Source organism: Moschus berezovskii, chromosome 4 (assembly GCF_049115385.1).
Source record: "Moschus berezovskii isolate FMDL1 chromosome 4, NW_MosBer_1.0, whole genome shotgun sequence".
In the NCBI taxonomy this organism is placed as follows: domain Eukaryota; kingdom Metazoa; phylum Chordata; class Mammalia; order Artiodactyla; family Moschidae; genus Moschus; species Moschus berezovskii.
Genome location: NC_142463.1, coordinates 101067945 through 101084816, shown reverse-complemented (window position 1 = coordinate 101084816; position 16872 = coordinate 101067945). Strand labels below are relative to the sequence as shown.

General features: G+C 37.9%; 1 protein-coding gene across 1 annotated transcript in view; it reads left to right on the top strand.

The window, feature by feature from the left end:
- The window catches only part of GPHRA (golgi pH regulator A), a 51179-nt gene that overhangs the window by 23827 nt on the left and 10480 nt on the right, over nucleotides 1–16872 (top strand). The window contains exons 4-10 of the mRNA XM_055401629.2: nucleotides 392–498; nucleotides 1047–1148; nucleotides 7176–7296; nucleotides 7941–8021; nucleotides 13264–13373; nucleotides 15289–15377; nucleotides 16530–16622. Of these exons, the coding sequence (XP_055257604.1) occupies nucleotides 392–498; nucleotides 1047–1148; nucleotides 7176–7296; nucleotides 7941–8021; nucleotides 13264–13373; nucleotides 15289–15377; nucleotides 16530–16622 (703 nt within the window). The remainder of the gene's footprint in view (nucleotides 1–391; nucleotides 499–1046; nucleotides 1149–7175; nucleotides 7297–7940; nucleotides 8022–13263; nucleotides 13374–15288; nucleotides 15378–16529; nucleotides 16623–16872) is intronic.

Genomic DNA, 16872 nt, shown 5'->3' with positions numbered 1-16872 from the left:
GTGAATATAACCAAAGCATTAACAGTCTCAATTAAAAAAATGAAATTCTTAGGAGGTTACAATGGCCATATATACCTTTCAGAACTTTATAATTTATTTTTTAATTTCTATAAATGAGTAGATAGTAACAGCCTAGTTGACTAATGAGATGAAATATATTCAGTATTGAGTTCAAAGAGCAAGAGATCCTTTGGAAGACTGCTGCTGTTAAGTCACTTCAGTCGTGTCCGACTCTGTGTTGACCCCATAGACGGAAGCCCACCAGGCTCCCCCATCCCTGGGATTCTCCAGGCAAGAACACTGGAGTGGGTTGCCATTTCCTTCTCCTAAAGAGAGTGAAAATAGCTGCCCTTTTCCCCTCCTAGTGATAATTCTTTGACATTTGTTTCAGCTCCCGTTATTTTCACTGGAAAATGAACCTGTGTGTAATTTTGTTGATCCTGGTTTTCATGGTGCCTTTTTACATTGGCTATTTTATTGTGAGCAACATCCGACTACGTGAGTATTTTACCCTCATATCAGCACATGATTAAGATGAGTGTTCTCAGGGACGGAGGCTGCAGAAAGCTTCATTTCTATATTACTTTCAGTAGCTACTGTTATTTGGGGGCACCTCATACACAGCATCTTTAAAAAGTTAGCACAAAATATTAAATGAATGATTAGGTTATTTGTCCTGCCACAACTTTATTTCTCTTTCTACTATAATGTCTTTCCTTTCATTTTTCCAATTCAGGGTACTATTTGTACTTTTTGATTTGTACTGGGGATTGTTGTTAGTACTTTATCAGAAAATGACCTTTTCCCCCTCCTCAACGGTCATTTTAAAAGACTTCTTCATTCTTAAAAAAAAGCCTCCCCTAACTCAACTAGATTTCTCTTATAATGGTAAGAGGTTTAGAAAACAATTTCTAAAACTTATGTTGTTCCACCATTCATTTACCCAGTGAGCAAGGCAGCCAAATATTAATTAGGATGATCCCATAAACTTATGTAAAGAAAACTCTTTTATATATACTTATTTCACCTTGTCTCCTCTTTCTTAGTACATAAACAGCGACTGCTTTTTTCCTGTCTCTTATGGTTGACCTTTATGTATTTCTTCTGGAAACTAGGAGATCCATTTCCCATTCTCAGCCCCAAACATGGTGAGTGTATGTGGTGGGGAGGGGAAAAGTGTTGTTTATCATTTTCTACTTTGAAAAAAATCAGTTTTTATAAACTACTTATTAAGGGAAACACAGCAATTTCTCTAAAAAAAAGTCTGGTTTTGAACTGAATTTTTCTTTCATCCTAGGAGGTATCAGATGCTGGTTTGGGAACAGACTTCTATAATTTTAGAGCAGGAGTTTTGACTTTAGGTTAGTGAATGAACTGTAAGGGAATAATGGATTGAGAAAGGTATCCTTAACTTTAGCCTCCTGGTATTTTATGCAGAATGATGGGAATGTATATGTATATTTGGAAGTGAGGTATCCATAAGCTCTTGTGAGATTCCCAAAGTGGTCTGTGAACCAGAAGGTAAATGGTCAGTGCTCAAGTGATAATGAAGAGCGTCTCTAGGGAGTGTATGTATTCTGGGAAAGAGCAATGACATAAAACTCTATTAGTAGATGGAAAGCTTTTTAGGAGTTAGTGTCTTTCCACACAAAAAAGTTCATTTTAAATAAACAACCAGTCATGGACAGAGCCCTCCTTTGTATGCTAATCAATGGGCAAAATCCCTCAATAAGTTCTTCTCGAACTACTTCAGAAATAAATACTCCTCCAGAATATATATACATATATATATATATATATATATATATATGTTAGATTAGAGCACCTGCCTATAATGGATCTACTGGGACTTTCATATACTGAAGCTTTTTTTAAATTTAAATGTACATCTTTTCATTTTACTGTCCTACTGTACCTATCGGAGAAGGCAATGGCACCCCACTCCAGTACTCTTGCCTGGAGAATCCCATGGGCAGAGGAGCCTGGTAGGCTGCAGTCCATGGGGTTGCTAAGAGTCGGACACGACTGAGCAACTTCACTTTCCCTTTTCACTTTCATGCATTAGAGAAGGAAATGGCAACCCAATCCAGTGTTCTTGCCTGGAGAATCCCAGGGACGGGGGAGCCTGGTGGGCTGCCGTTTCTGGGGTCACATGGAGTCGGACACGACTGAAGAGACTTAGCAGCAGCAGCAGCTGTACCTATCAAGGTTCTTATAGCAGAAAACAGATTCTACTCTAACTAGTTTAAAGCAGGAAGTGGTTTATTACAGTGTATTGGGAGTTTTTAGAAATTCTGGTAAAGCAGGGTATCAAACTTGAGTGCTGCATAGTAAAGAGAAACACCCAACCACATAGTACTAAATTAGGAGGAAAAAGAAAACCACAGAAGTTGTCACCTGCCACTTAGGACCTATGATCGGGGACCAGACATTAGAAATGGCTCCAACTGCTCCAGGTCCCAAGTGCTGTCATCACTCCCACATTATTCACATCTGTGTTTGAGGTCTCACATGGGCAAGTGAATATGAGGCAACCCAGGTGACGTTCAGAATCTTAGCTTCAAGGAAATATGGGAAAGAGCTTTTTTTGGCTTTCCAGATTCTATAGGAAAAGAAGTCATGCTAGAAAGGCACTGAAATGAGTGGTGCCTAAACCAGTATCTTGAATCTGCCATACCTCCCATGTGTCCTTTCATGTCTAGTCTGCCTAGAGACTAGACAGCGATCTGCGGAAGAGAGGTTTTAAGACTTTTCTCCAGGAGTGTCAGAGGAAGTGTGCAGTTTTTAAAAGCATGTGCAATGTCATAAATAACTGTGTATTTTTTTAATAAAAACATCTATTTTGAATTTTCACGTAACATCAAATAAGTCCCCAAAAGTTAAGAAACACCAGCATACCAAAATCCTTCATATTCTTATAATGTCATACAAGACTTTCCACGTCCTGACAACTGTTCTCTTTCTCTATCTGTCCTCCAGTCCTGCCAAATTACTTAAAGTTTCTAGAACTGTTCTATCAGCCTGGATAGTCTTTCACCTCTGTTCTGCCTGGAAAATACCTATTTATTCTTAAAGTATTCAACTCTTGTCAGTTCCTCTAAGAAGACTTTTCCTGGTGGTCATTAGGAGATGTCAGTTTCTCCTGCCTCAGTGCACTTAAATCACCTTTAAAACTTGTGATTACTTGTTTCCTTATCCAACTTCGTCATTAACCTGTGAGCTCCCTGAGGTCAGAGACTACGTCTTATTTATTATTATATCCTTAGTGCCTGTCATCAAACCTAGCACATACATATTTATTGAATTAGTGAATGAAAAAAAAATTGGTTCTTCAAGGTGGTAGATGAGTTCAAGAATCTAACACTCTGGGTAGAAAGATTTGCTAATGTGATCAGCATGCCCATGGCATTGTATGGGAAAATTTGGAGTAGAGAGGCCCTGATGATATACTTCTCGTATAAACTGTTTCAAATGAATGCCCAGAGAGAGATTTGTCTGTGATACTAGAAATGAGGGACAGTAGTAGTAAGAGGACCCCAGGGCTGCTAACAGTGATAATGCAAGCTCACATGTAGTTCAAAGGTATGACTGATGCCTTTTTCCAGCCTTCTGGAGAGCAGTCAGCTCACATGACCAGTGCAGCCAGACAGTACCTGAGAGGAGATAAAAACTGTCACATCTATTGTAACTTCATCCATCCCTTTTTTAAATTCTGTGGGGATATCCTGAAGAATACACCCAGAGGAAGAGCTAACGAATAGTTTCAATGTTAGTCTTTTCTTTGTGCTCCAGTAAATAAGCATTTTGGTTTTATTTCTGAATGTTCAAGTATCTAATTAATTTGACCCTGTAAGAGAAATAAGGAGGAAGAAAAGTTTAGGCAATAGCTGAGAAGCAGCCAGGCTTACATTGCCTTTTTAGATTTTTCCCCAGACTGTCCCAACAGTGTGGTTTGTTGCTGTGGAGACCGTGGAGAAAACTATATCCAATCCTTACTTATATGAAAAAATGTCTGTAAAAGTATTCCTTGTGCAGTACCTGCACCTAGGAAGGTTGGAAGACATTCCATGGTAGGAAAGAGTAAGAGAAACGAAGAAGTCGTTTGAAGCTAGAAGGAATCTGTGTGAGCAAATCGCAGCAAATCACTTAATCCATCTGACTTTCCATTTATGAGCTAGAAAACAAGAATTATAATGGTTAACCTTTACTTCATAGAAATACTGAGATTAAGTAGATAGTATTAAAAGTACTTTAAGCCAGAAAAAGATACTTAATAAAGGGACAAGTACCTTAAAGAAAATAAAAGAGAGGGCAAATTTTTCCAGTTTTTTATATAACCTGTATTAATTCCTTAGGGTTTTTTTTTTTTAATGTAACTTGGAGATAATTATGTATCCACAGTCAACAAACATTTGTTGAACACCTTTCATGTGCCAGGCAATAAGTAAAGATGAATAAGACATGATTCCTTCCTGTGAAAAGGATACAAATTCAAGAGATATGTGAAGAGTACCTTCAACAGAATTTGGATTTATTCATTCATTTAACATTCTACAAATATTTGTTGAGCACCTAGTTTATATTAACTGCTAGAGATACAACCATGAACAAAAGCTATCATAGAAAATAATGCAGATAAGATATCAAATTTATTGCAAGCCCTTAGCATCAACCTTTCTGAAGAAGTGATATTCAAGCTGAGATTTAAGGGACAAAAACAAAGGTATATTCAGCAGGAAGTCACAGGAGACATCATGTAAAGCCCTGAAGTGTATTCAAGACCGAGTAAGAGACCGAATAGAAACTAATGGTATAAATTGTTTTTATTGGGTGACCAGATAGTTGATGATGTCATTTGCTAAGAAAAGTAATACAGAAGACGGAAGATAATTTTCATTTAGGATATGTAGAATTTGTGTTGCCTGTGCACATCTAAGTGATATTCAGTAGGTAATTATATACACAAATCAGGAACTTAAAAGTACAGATTTATCTGTCCTCTTGGAGATAATTCCAGGAATCTAAAAAATTAAATATTATCAGCTAAATGCTGTTAGGTGAAACTGGGGAAACAGGCAAGGTCACCCAAGGAAAATGTATAGACTGAAATGAAAGAGGGAATTCTGGTCCATGGAGAGCAAAAACAGACCAAGAAAAAGCAAGTGGAGAAGGAAAGCAGAAATGGTAATATAAAAGTCAAGAAAGGAAAATAATGTAAAATAGGAACAATTCAATGTCATAAATGATCAAATAGAACAAGGATTGGAAAATGTTGAATTTTGCAATCAGAAGAAAATTCCTGACCATATTATGATAAGGGCTAAGAGTCCAGGCTCTGGAGCTAGGCTTATTGGGTTTAAATCCTGACTCTGCCACTTATTAGCTATGTTAGCTTGACTAAGTTCTTGCCTCCATTTCATCATCTGTAAAATGAGATCTTCAGTAATATCCACCTCAGAGTTGTTATGAGAATTAAATGAACTAATACAAGTAGAATACTTAAAACAGCACGTAGTATATAATAGGTGCTTGGTGAATATTACCTATTTTATTGCCATTGTGAGTTTTAGTGAAAGCACTTTCATTCAGTGTAGATCAGTGGGGTGAAAGCTGAATTGCAGCCAGTTAAAGAATAAATGGATGTGTAAGAAGCTTCTCCATTTAAGGGGTAAATAGAGAGGGTTGGTAACTAGATGTACACTCAAGGCCAAGGACAGACTTTTTCTTAGGAAAGAAACTTGAAACTGAAAGGAAAAGATCAGCAAAGAAGGAAAGATTGAAGATAAAAGAGAGGGAGAGAGAGAGAGAACAGACAGTAGAACAAATTTTAGAGGAGGTAGAAGGGGCATTAGGTCAAAAGCACAGGAAGAGAAGCCTTAGCTGTGGACACCATATTGTTCTGAAGGGGGCAAGTTAGAAGGATGATTGCAGATGTAAATGTTTGAAGGTAGTTGATGTCTAATAACTTCTTTCTTACATGATAAGCACATTAGCTAAAAAGAACAAAGATTGGAAAAATGGGTTAAAATATATCTGCTAAGGGGTAGAGGGAGAGATGGCTGACCAAGGGCAAGAAAAGGATTCCTTAGTAGTGAATGATTTCTGTTAAGACTGAAGACCATACACTTACAATGGTATCAGTATCAGCATGCATTCTAGTAGTTTTGGGCAGCTCAGGCATGGGCACTGGGAAGGCAGAGTATCAGGTTGATCTAGGGTTAGGAGTTTGCAGCATCAGTGCTTTAGGAGGAGAGTAGGGGCTGAGGGTCCTGACGAGAAGTTAAACAAGCTTGGAGCTCAGGTTCAGCAAAGAAGGAATTGGAAGGTCGGGGGATGCAAAAGACTAGAAACCAGAGGTCACAATGAGCTCTAAAATGGGGTAGTGGAAATACAGGCACAAGAGGACTTAAATATTGGAAGCACAGCTTCGGAGCCTGTAGAATTCCTGAATGTTCCCTCTGGTTAACAGGCCACAGGAGTGGATGGCTGAAGTCGACTCTATCCTAGAAATAGGAAGTGAGACCAAATTTGAACTAGTTTTTTCCTGTGACACCAGACTTCCTGAGTTACTCTTAGTGTTGCTTTCTTTTACTTATTCCAAATACATCAAAAATAGCATTTATTTTAACTACCATGCTGATTTTCAGCATTCTCAAAGAATAGGAAACAATTGATAATTGGAATAAAATTGAGTATCTAAAACTCACATACTTACTCTATAAATTCAACCCATTTATTAGATGCATTATGTGCTTATTGGTGGCAAAAATGAATAAGACATAGCTAAAGAACTGATGACATTAGGGGAAAATATGTAGACTGAAGGTAACTATAGTGGAAAGTATTATCTCCTATTTATACTTTTCCAGCAGATTTGCTTTCCTAAAAGTACTACTTCGTTAGAATTCACGTTACCTTGAGTAAATAGTCAGCAAATGTTATTTATTGTTATTTTACCATTGCCCAAGAATAGAGATGATTCTGGAAGCATTTGGGATAAGAAGAAAATAAATGGACTTTTATATTTATTAGAGAAAAATCCACATATTAATAATTTAGCTTATGTAAGTTAGCTAAAAGTAATGGTTGCTGTTTTCAGTGATGTTTCCTTTTGCTATGAGATGAAAGCTAGTTTATCTGTATCACCTGGCATTAATGTGCTTTCATATTTTTAGGGATCTTATCCATAGAACAACTCATCAGCAGGGTAGGTGTGATTGGGGTGACTCTCATGGCTCTTCTTTCTGGATTTGGTGCTGTCAACTGTCCATATACTTACATGTCCTACTTCCTCAGGTAACAAGAATTTTGTTTTTCTTTTCTTCTCATTACTTCTTGAATACATATGTCACATCATGCCACCATCATTAATACTTAAATATTGGGTCTATGATACTGCCTTTTTATTCTTCTCTCTTCTTTTGGATTTTGGCCTAGGAATCTTTCTAAATGAGTCTTATTACTTATATATTGCTTGCCCTTGTTATTTACCCTATATTTATTTTTAAAATGACAATTTCAATCTGACCTTCTCCAACCCCTTTAACTCCCACTTTTTAAAGCACATTTCTAGTGGACAGCAACGTGAGCCAGTCCCAACTTCAGCAAATTGATTCTTCCCAAAAGTAAAACAGTAGATGACAATGCCAAGTTAAAAGTGTAGATACACATATACCCTAAATGTCACTGGATCAAGTCTAAGGAAGTCTGTAAGATAGCTAGTTACCTTCTGCTCCCCTGAGGCCCCCAGGAGTATTGGCTATTAAAAAGTGACAATAAAAGCATTTTTTTGCTTATTATACTTTAATATTCCCCAGGGAAAGTACAGTTCCTTAAATTACTGGGTAATGATTGAGGTTCCTGTGTTTCTCCAGCAGCCCTGTATTATGCCAAAACTTTGTATTATCCCAAGCTCTGCTAATAGCTTATGCTTATTATAGGAATGTGACTGACACAGATATTCTAGCCCTGGAACGGCGACTTCTCCAAACTATGGATATGATCATAAGCAAAAAAAAAAGGTAAGCTATCAGCACATTAAAAACTTGTGCTGTTCAAATTTCTCAACAAGGGAATTTGACATGACTGGTGCTAACAGGGGATTTCATCTCATTTATTTTTAAGTTAGGGAACCACAAGAGACTTTAGTGTCTAATCTTGTGTGAAGGAAAATTTTCAAATCAACCTTACCTAACTTCAAATATAAATTCTCTTAGATAAATTTTAGACTATCTTTTATATTTGAAGGTATTCTACATTGAGTGTTTTAACAGTCTATTGTCCTGCATTTTTATAAACTTTTTCATACTTTATTTCAATTTCCTTTTCTCCAACTACTTTATAAAATCCTTCAGGTCTTCCAACTATTGTTGTTTTTATTATTTAAAATGTATGTTTTCAAAGTGGCATTTCTAGAAATTTGTCTCAGTGGGTAAAAGCACGGATGCTAGATTCAGACTATCTGGATCTGAATCTTTAGCCTACAACTCAGTGTGACTTTAAGGTAGTTGCTTTATTTCCTTATGTCTTGATTTACTTATCTGTAAAATGGAAATAATAATAATGAGTTGACTGACATGCAGACGTCTTAGAATAGTGAACTATAAATAGCTAAGGGAAACTATTTATTAATAATCTCGGCAGGACAATCATTTGGTTTTAATATTTTGCCTTTATTCATTCATATGAATGAATCATTCACTTAATAATTGTAGAAAGCCTAGTTTATGTTAGACACTGTACTAAATGCTGAATAGTACATGGAGATAGAATGATGAGCAAGGTAATCAATTCCTACCTTCGTGAAATTTAGTCTGCTGTTTTTATTAGAGTTAGTATTACTCATATAAAAATGATGTCATAGAAGTTTTAAGTTGATGAGTGTTTTTCTGTTTCATGTGTCTTCTTTCAACACTTCCCTATAGTAAGATACATAATCAAGTCAGAAGACTTAATGTAAGAGAGAACAAAAGATATTGGAATGATAAAGAGGTCCAGCTTCACCAACTAATTCTTTATCTCCATTTGTATACATCTTCACTAGGGGACTAGAAGTAGATACATTTATTTATTTATATATGTTTCATTCACATTCAAACTACACAGTTTATTTTACATGAATGAATATGAATGTCGATTTTTAGAATACGACAATAAAAGCAGTGTTGCTGCTGCTGCTGCTGCTAAGTCACTTCAGTCATGTCCGACTCTGTGTGACCTCAAATTAAAAGATTCCCTCATTTAACTCCCTTATACTAATTGCTTGTAAAACTAAGGATTGCTTCAGGCCAAAATACAGTCCTCACTTTTTGGCAGACCAGAGTTATAAAGTCCAAAGGAAAAGTACAAATTTCTCAACCAACTGTAAAATGTCTGCTGCTGCTGCTGCTAAGTCACTTCAGTCGTGTCCGACTCTGTGTGACCCCATAGACGGAAGCCCACCAGGCTCCCCTGTCCCTGGGATTCTCCAGGCAAGAACACTGGAGTGGGTTGCCATTTCCTTCTCCTATGTGTGAAAGTGAAAAGTGAAAGTGAAGTCGCTCAGTTGTGTCCGACCCTTAGCGACCCCATGGACTGCAGGCTACCAGGCTCCTCCATCCATGGGATTTTCTAGGCAAGAGTACTGGAGTGGCTTGCCATTGCCTTCTCTGTAAGAGCAATGTTATTCAGTATTAAAACATACTGTTTTATATAGAAACATACTGTTTGGATTCCCAGGATTATTCTCCCATATACTATATTTACTTTATTCATGTAAAGAGATGAATATAAAGTCATGACCCACATCAAATGAGGATGTGCACTTTTAAGCCATTTCATCACTAATCTTTCTTAGGATTTGGCTCTGATCTATACATGAACCCCTATAGACTTTGTTAAGTCAGAATCTGGGATGGCTTGTGGTCCTGCAGCATGTCTTCATAATTTGAGTGGCTCCCAGGAGAATCAGTCTCCCAATATGACCTAATTATCACAGTTCTCTACCTGGTGGAGCTAACAGTTCAAGTACAGCTAGATAAACTGCTTGCTAGAACAAAAAAACAGCAGTCCTCAGAAAAATAAAACTGATTTCAAAGTCACTGAAACATAATATCTACAAAGTCAAGTCTTCAGTCAAAGCTTGCTGGGCATACAAAGAAACAGAACTGTGCAACCCATATTCAAGAGAAAAAGCAACAAATAGACACTTAACTTCAGGTAGGCGCAGATAACAACTTTAACAAACAGACTTGAAAACGGCTATTATAAATACATTTTTAAAAAATGAAAGAATATACAATATTAATTAGTGAACAGAAAAGGAGTCTCAAAAGAGAAATAGAAACTGTATTTTTAAAAAGAAGCAAAAGGAAATTCAAAAGCTGAAAACAACAGTAATTAAAATGAAAATTTTACTAGGTAGGCTTAGCAGAGTTGAGATGGCAGAAGAATCAATCAGTGAACTTGAAAGTAGGTCAATAGAAATTATTCAGTCTGAAGAATAGAGAAATAAAAGATGAAAGAAAAATGAATGAAAATCTCAGGATGAAGCACTATTAAGCAGTCCAACAAGTACCTGTAGTTGGACTCCTCTAGGGCTAAGGAGCAAAAAAAAAAGTACTTAAATAATGGCCAAAAGTCTCCCAAATTTGATGGAAAACATTAATTTACAGATCTAAGAGGCTTAAGTCAAGTTTGACTAGTTTTATATAGTCAGATTGCTAAAAGACAAAGATAAATAAAAAATCTTGAAAGCGTCAAGAGAAAAATGATGAATAGATATAGTTGTTTGTTGTTCAGTCACTAAGTCGTGACTGACTCTTTGCAACCCCATAGACTGCAGTATATTGGAGAAGGAAATGTCAACCTACTCCAGTGTTCTTCTTGCCTGGAGAATCCCAGGGACAACGGAGCCTGGTGGGCTGCCATCTATGGGGTCACACAGAGTCAGACATGGCTGAAGCGACTTAGCAGCAGCAGCAGCAGACTGCAGTATGCCAGGCATTCTTGTCCTTCACTATCTCCTGGAGTTTGCTCAAACTCCTGTCTATTGACATCTCATACTCTGTCACCCCCTTCTCCTGCCTTCAATCTTTCTCAGCATCAGGGTCTTTTCTAATGAGTCTGTTCTTTGCATCAGGTGGCCAAATTATTGGCGTTTCAGCTTCAGCATCAGTCCTTCCAATGAATATTTAGTACTGATTTCTTTTAGTATTGACTGGTTTGATCTCTTTGCAGTTCAAGGGACTCTCAAGAGTCTTCTCCAGCACAGTTCAAAAGCATCAATTCTTCGACCCTCAACCTTCTTTCTAGTCCAATTCTCATATCTGTACATGACTGCTGGAAAAGCCATAACTTTGAATAATATATGGACCTTTGTCAGCAAAGTGATGTCTTTGCTTTTTAATTTGCTGTCTAGGTTTGTCATAGCTTTCCTTCCAAAAAGCAAGCATCTTTTAGTTTCATGGCTACAGTCACTGTCTGCAGTGATTTTGGAGCCCAAGAAAATAAAATCTGTCACTGTTTCCACTTTTCCCCCATCTGTTTGCCATGAAGTAATAAATCTAGGGGAACCATGAAGAAAGTAATACAAGTTGGAAACTACATTCCATTCACTCAGTATCCAGATAAAGGTCATTTAACAGGAAACAGTTAAGTCAGTGTGGCCAATACACTTAACATTCTTTTCTTTTAAATGCTTTTTAAAAGTTTTTGTTTATTTTTAAATTTTTATTTATTTATCTATCTTTGGTTGCACTGGGTCTTTGGTTGCTGTGCGTGAGCTTACTCTAGTTGCAGCGAGCAGGAGCCACTCTGTTGCGGTGCAAAGGCTTCTCATTGCGGTGGCTTCTCATTGTGGTGGCTTCTCTTGTGGAGCATGGGCTGGCTGTCGGGCACACGGGCTTCAGTAGTTGTGGCACATGGACTTAGCTGCCCCAAGGCAAGTGAAATCTCCCCAGACCAGTCCCATGTCCCCTGCATTGTAAAGCAGGTTTTTAACCACTGGACCACTAGGGCAGTCTTCTTTATTGTTATTATTTTAGCCAGTGGCTTAGTTTCAGTTCAGTTCAGTTCAGTCGCTCAGTCGTGTCCGACTCTCCGCGACCCCATGAATCACAGCACGCCAGGCCTCCCTGTCCATCACCAACTCCCGGAGTTCACTCAAACTCATGTCCACAGAGTCGGTGATGCCATCCAGCCATCTCATTCTCTGTCGTCCCCTGTTTAGCCTACAGAAATACCATATGGTATTTGGTACCATTGGTACCATTTGTATTGGTCCTAACCATGAACACCGGTGCTGCTTCTTTGTCCTTACCACTTCTATCTTTTGTCACCCTTTTGAGGTTAACATTGAGTTAAATTCTTCTTTAGTTCTACAAATCTACTTTTATTAAACTCATTCTGTGTTTTGTTTTTAAAGCCCATAGGCCTTGGCCTATTGTACCCTTCAAGTAACTATTTATGAACAAATGGTCTATTTTTCCTCACAAGGACCCTGTTCTTAATATCTGTGTGATAGGCTGGAACATGCCAGCAGCCACCACTGACGTGGTAGGCCCTTCCATAAACTGATAGGAAGGACAAATGTCCCACTGATTTATTCAGTAGTAGGAAGAGATTGACATTAGAGAGAGAATGGTGCTTTAGAAGAGGCCAGGTTTGTGTGATTTTCTGATTTTTTTTTTCTTTTGTCAGCTTCTGAAAAGGAAGGAAAGAAACATTTATTGAATTCCTACCCTGTACCTGATCCTTTATCTAGGCATGTTAGCTCTTATTTTATTTTGTTCTTAAATGATAATGGTAATAAGTAAATATATTGTTTCATTGATCTTCATAATCATCCAGAGATGAGGACATGAAAACTCTAAAGCCTCACAGTTTCCAAGTGGCAGATCCAGTCTTCAGATTTATTGCCAACTTCAATTCTGTGCTCCTTCACCTATTCCACATTCCTTCTGGGAGTGTATAATTTTCCCTCAGTTGTAAGCAGTAGAAAAGTGGGACTCCAGAATTCAATCCTTCCCTGAACAGGTCAGCAAATGAAAAGAGCAGCTATGAGACAAGAATGGACTCTGAGGGTCCATGCTCCTTTGCTGAGGTTTTACATTTTCTTTTTTTAACAGTAGGTCCTTGTTGGTTATCTATTTTAATTATAGCTGTGTGTCCATGTCCATCCCAAACTCCCTAACTTATCTTTCCCCCATCCTTACCCCCCACCATTCCCCACCCCCGGCAACCATAAGTTCATTCTCTAAGTCTTTGCATTTTCTTTTATTTCAGGATGGCAATGACACGGAGGACTATGTTCCAGAAGGGGGAGGTGCATAACAAACCATCAGGATTCTGGGGGATGATCAAGAGCGTTACCACTTCAGCACCAGGAAGTGAAAGTATCCTTTATCCATTGGCTTGTTTCTTTTTCTCAACTCTGGACCAAGGGCAGAAGAAAAATTAATGTTGGGACAGGGACATTCTCTTCTAAGATACCTGACTGCATCAGAGTTCAGCTGGCCAGGACTAGGCTTAGGAAATAGAAAGCCATAGGTAATCCTAAAATAATAAAACCATTGTCTTTGAGCTGAAGGGATCCAAACAAGTCAGTCTTTCCATTTTACAGATGAGAAAATAGACCCAGAGACATTAAGTCACACAGTGACTTGTGGCAAAGGTAAGACCAGAACTGTGGTCTCCTTAGTTCTTTCCACTACACTATTATATTTCCCAACTCCAGAAAACCACCACAAAACAGTGGCTCCCTAAAATGACTGGTTAGTATGTGGATTGTAAGGGCCCATTTTTAAAGCAGTCAGTTTTAGAAACAAATTTTAAGCAGCTCTTTATCTCCATTAACTTTTTGGTTTAAAGAATCAAGGAGATTGTGTTAATGAATTTGTCTTTGCCCAGCTGGTTGCAGTGTTAAACTAATTCCCAAATTGAGTAACCCCATCTCTTTGTGGCTACCAGGCTGTCAAGCCAAAATTTGGCATGAGGGACTAGAGGTGAGATAGCTTATGCATATTCCTCCCATCTCTGGCCTGAGGAAGAACAAATTCCCTTTTGCCTCAATTGGAGGAAAAGAATGTAACCTGTTCTTGCTATAAATTAAGATATACCTTTCTGGTGTGAAATGCAGGTGGGAATTAGAACAAACAAAATGGGATGATCACAGGAGGCGGGGCGTGGAAAGGTGACTTTAAATTTATTTGAACATTTATGTCACGTCTCCTATTTCCAGACAGAGTGCTAAACTGATGAACAGAAGATAGCCTCTCTCTCTCTTAACTGCCTTGGTAGTAAGTTGCCTTACTGCTCATGGGGGAGCCAGGCATGTAACTGGACCATGGTATTCAGTGGCCTGAACTGTGCCAACAGCAGCCACTACTGAGGAGGGAGCTGAAGGGCACTTGCTGACTTGGGTAATAGAGGGAAAAATCACAGAGAGGAGGGAGGATTTGGATTAAAACCAATTAGACTTCTGTTTTAGAAAGGGCTGTCTATTATTTTTATGACTTAAAAATTCATAAAAGCCAAACTTTAGGTTTAAGCTATCTTAGCAACACTAAGCCAAGTCAAAAAAGTATCAGGATTATTTAACCTCTCTGAGTCCTTTCCTAAATGGAGAGGATAATCACACAGCCTCACTGAGTTCTCGGAAGGTGGCATAGAGTAATGGAAAGAGCAGACCTTGGAGTAAGGCAGCTCTGACTTTGCTTCCACGCCTATTAGGTGTGTGACTTTGAGCAAGATATTTGACTCTCTGAGTTTTACTTTCCTTATCTGCAAAATGGATAATGACACCTATCTCATGGGATTGTTGTGAATGATAGAAGATAAGATCTGTAAAGAACTGAAGAAGGTAATGTCTAAATCCCAGCCTGTATTAGAACTCAGTAAACATTAGATCCCTTTTCCTAACATCGTATTTATTCAAGATAATTCAGGGGAAAACTTTACTGTATATTGTAGGTGTTTTTCTTACTTTGTAACCTTTTGAGATTTCAAAAATGACATTTGACTTAAGCTAACTAAATAAAGCAAAAATAAACAGAGCCACCTACCCGAGCCACTTTCAAGCTAGTGTAAAACTGAGTGGTAGGTGTTTGGTGGTGGTGCTCTTAATGGTAAAGCTTTTATACACCTGTGTCTGAGATTGGAAAAATAGTACTGCTGTCTTTGAAGCAGGAAATTGAAAACATAGGCAGTTCCTAGGACCCGCTATAGAAGAAACCAAAAGCATGTGCTTTCTTCATTGCTATTCCTTGAAACTTCTGTGTGATTTAAACCTTGATGCCCATTTTGTGCCAGATCTTACTCTTATTCAACAGGAAGTGGATGCTTTGGAAGAACTAAGCAGGCAACTTTTTCTGGAAACAGCTGATCTATATGCTACCAAGGTACAGAGCAAGGAAACTGAAGTATGGTTTTTACCAATGTGATTGAAGAGAGAGCAAGACTAAATAAGCTTTTTAGCATCCTCTATGGCCAAGCCATGTAAGAGGCACCTCAGTAGCTTCAGTATCAGTCATGAAGCATTGATACCTGGATTCTTTGTGACATTGCTCCTACCAGTAGCAAAACCCTTAATGGAACACTCTCAAAAATGGAAATTATTGGAATAGTCAGAAGAAGCTTTTAATCATCTAGGAAGCTCACACACATCACTTTCTACTGATGGCCAGGATCAAGAGGGTGGCTCCTATGGTAGCTCCTGTGATTGTTTTTTATTCTCTTGCAAGTTAGTAATATTTACAATATTACTAGTAAGACATCCATCTGCCATGGTCTGTTGTTATTGTTTACTCCCTAAGTCATGTCTGACTCTTTTGTGATCCCATAGACTATAGGCTGCCAGGCTCCTCTTTCCATGGGATTTCCCAGACAAGAATACTGGACTGGATTGCCATTTCCTTCTTCAGGGTATCTTCCTAACCCAGAGATTGAACCCAAGTCTCCTGCACTGGCAGGTGGATTCTGTACCACTGGGCCACTAGGGGAGCCCTTGCTGTGTTCTAGCTCTATTTTAAAGGAGCCAAATTAAGAAGGAACCTAACTACAAGAAGAAACTTTCCTATGTACACCTAAAATGCATATAATTTAAACGTGCAAAATTTATTATTTAAGGTTGTTCAAACTATTTTAATCCGTTTTGAGGATCACTTCACAGGAATAGCCGCATAGGATAGAGCTAAACATAGGCTTTGGAGACAGGTAGACCTGAGCCTAACTTCCCTTATTCACTAGCTATGTGTCCTTAAGCAAGTTATTTAACCTTTCTAAGCCTTCATTTTCTCATCTGTAAAATTAAAAAGGACATATCTCATAAGAGTTATGAAGATTAAGGTAGATACTGCATGTAAGGTGTTTATCCTCATTTTTGATTTCAATAAATTTTCCCACTACTACTATTATTGTTATTTTAATATTATTATCGTGTGTGGTTTTAATCCTTAGCCTGAACAGTGATTCATAAAGGCAGAAATATTTTTGTAGAATGTAAATATACATTTTGCTAAGACTAACCATGTTTTGTGTTTGTTCTCCCTCAGGAGAGAATAGAATACTCCAAAACTTTCAAAGGGAAATACTTTAATTTTCTGGGTTATTTCTTCTCTATTTACTGTGTTTGGAAAATTTTCATGGTAAGTATATTTTTTTAATTGTCGGGGTAGATAATTTTCTGTAGTAATGGCAGAGAGAAAATTGGGTTTGGTTAAGGCCATGAACTAAGTTCCAAATCCAACTGCATCAACAGAGCATGTCATCTTTCACATATCTGAGCCTCTTCCCCCTCTTCTTTTTGGGTCACCTAGAAAAGGGAGGTTGCATTTTTCTTCTGTCAGAAATCATTAGTAAGTTCTAAGGTTGTGAAATATATGAAGTGACTATAGA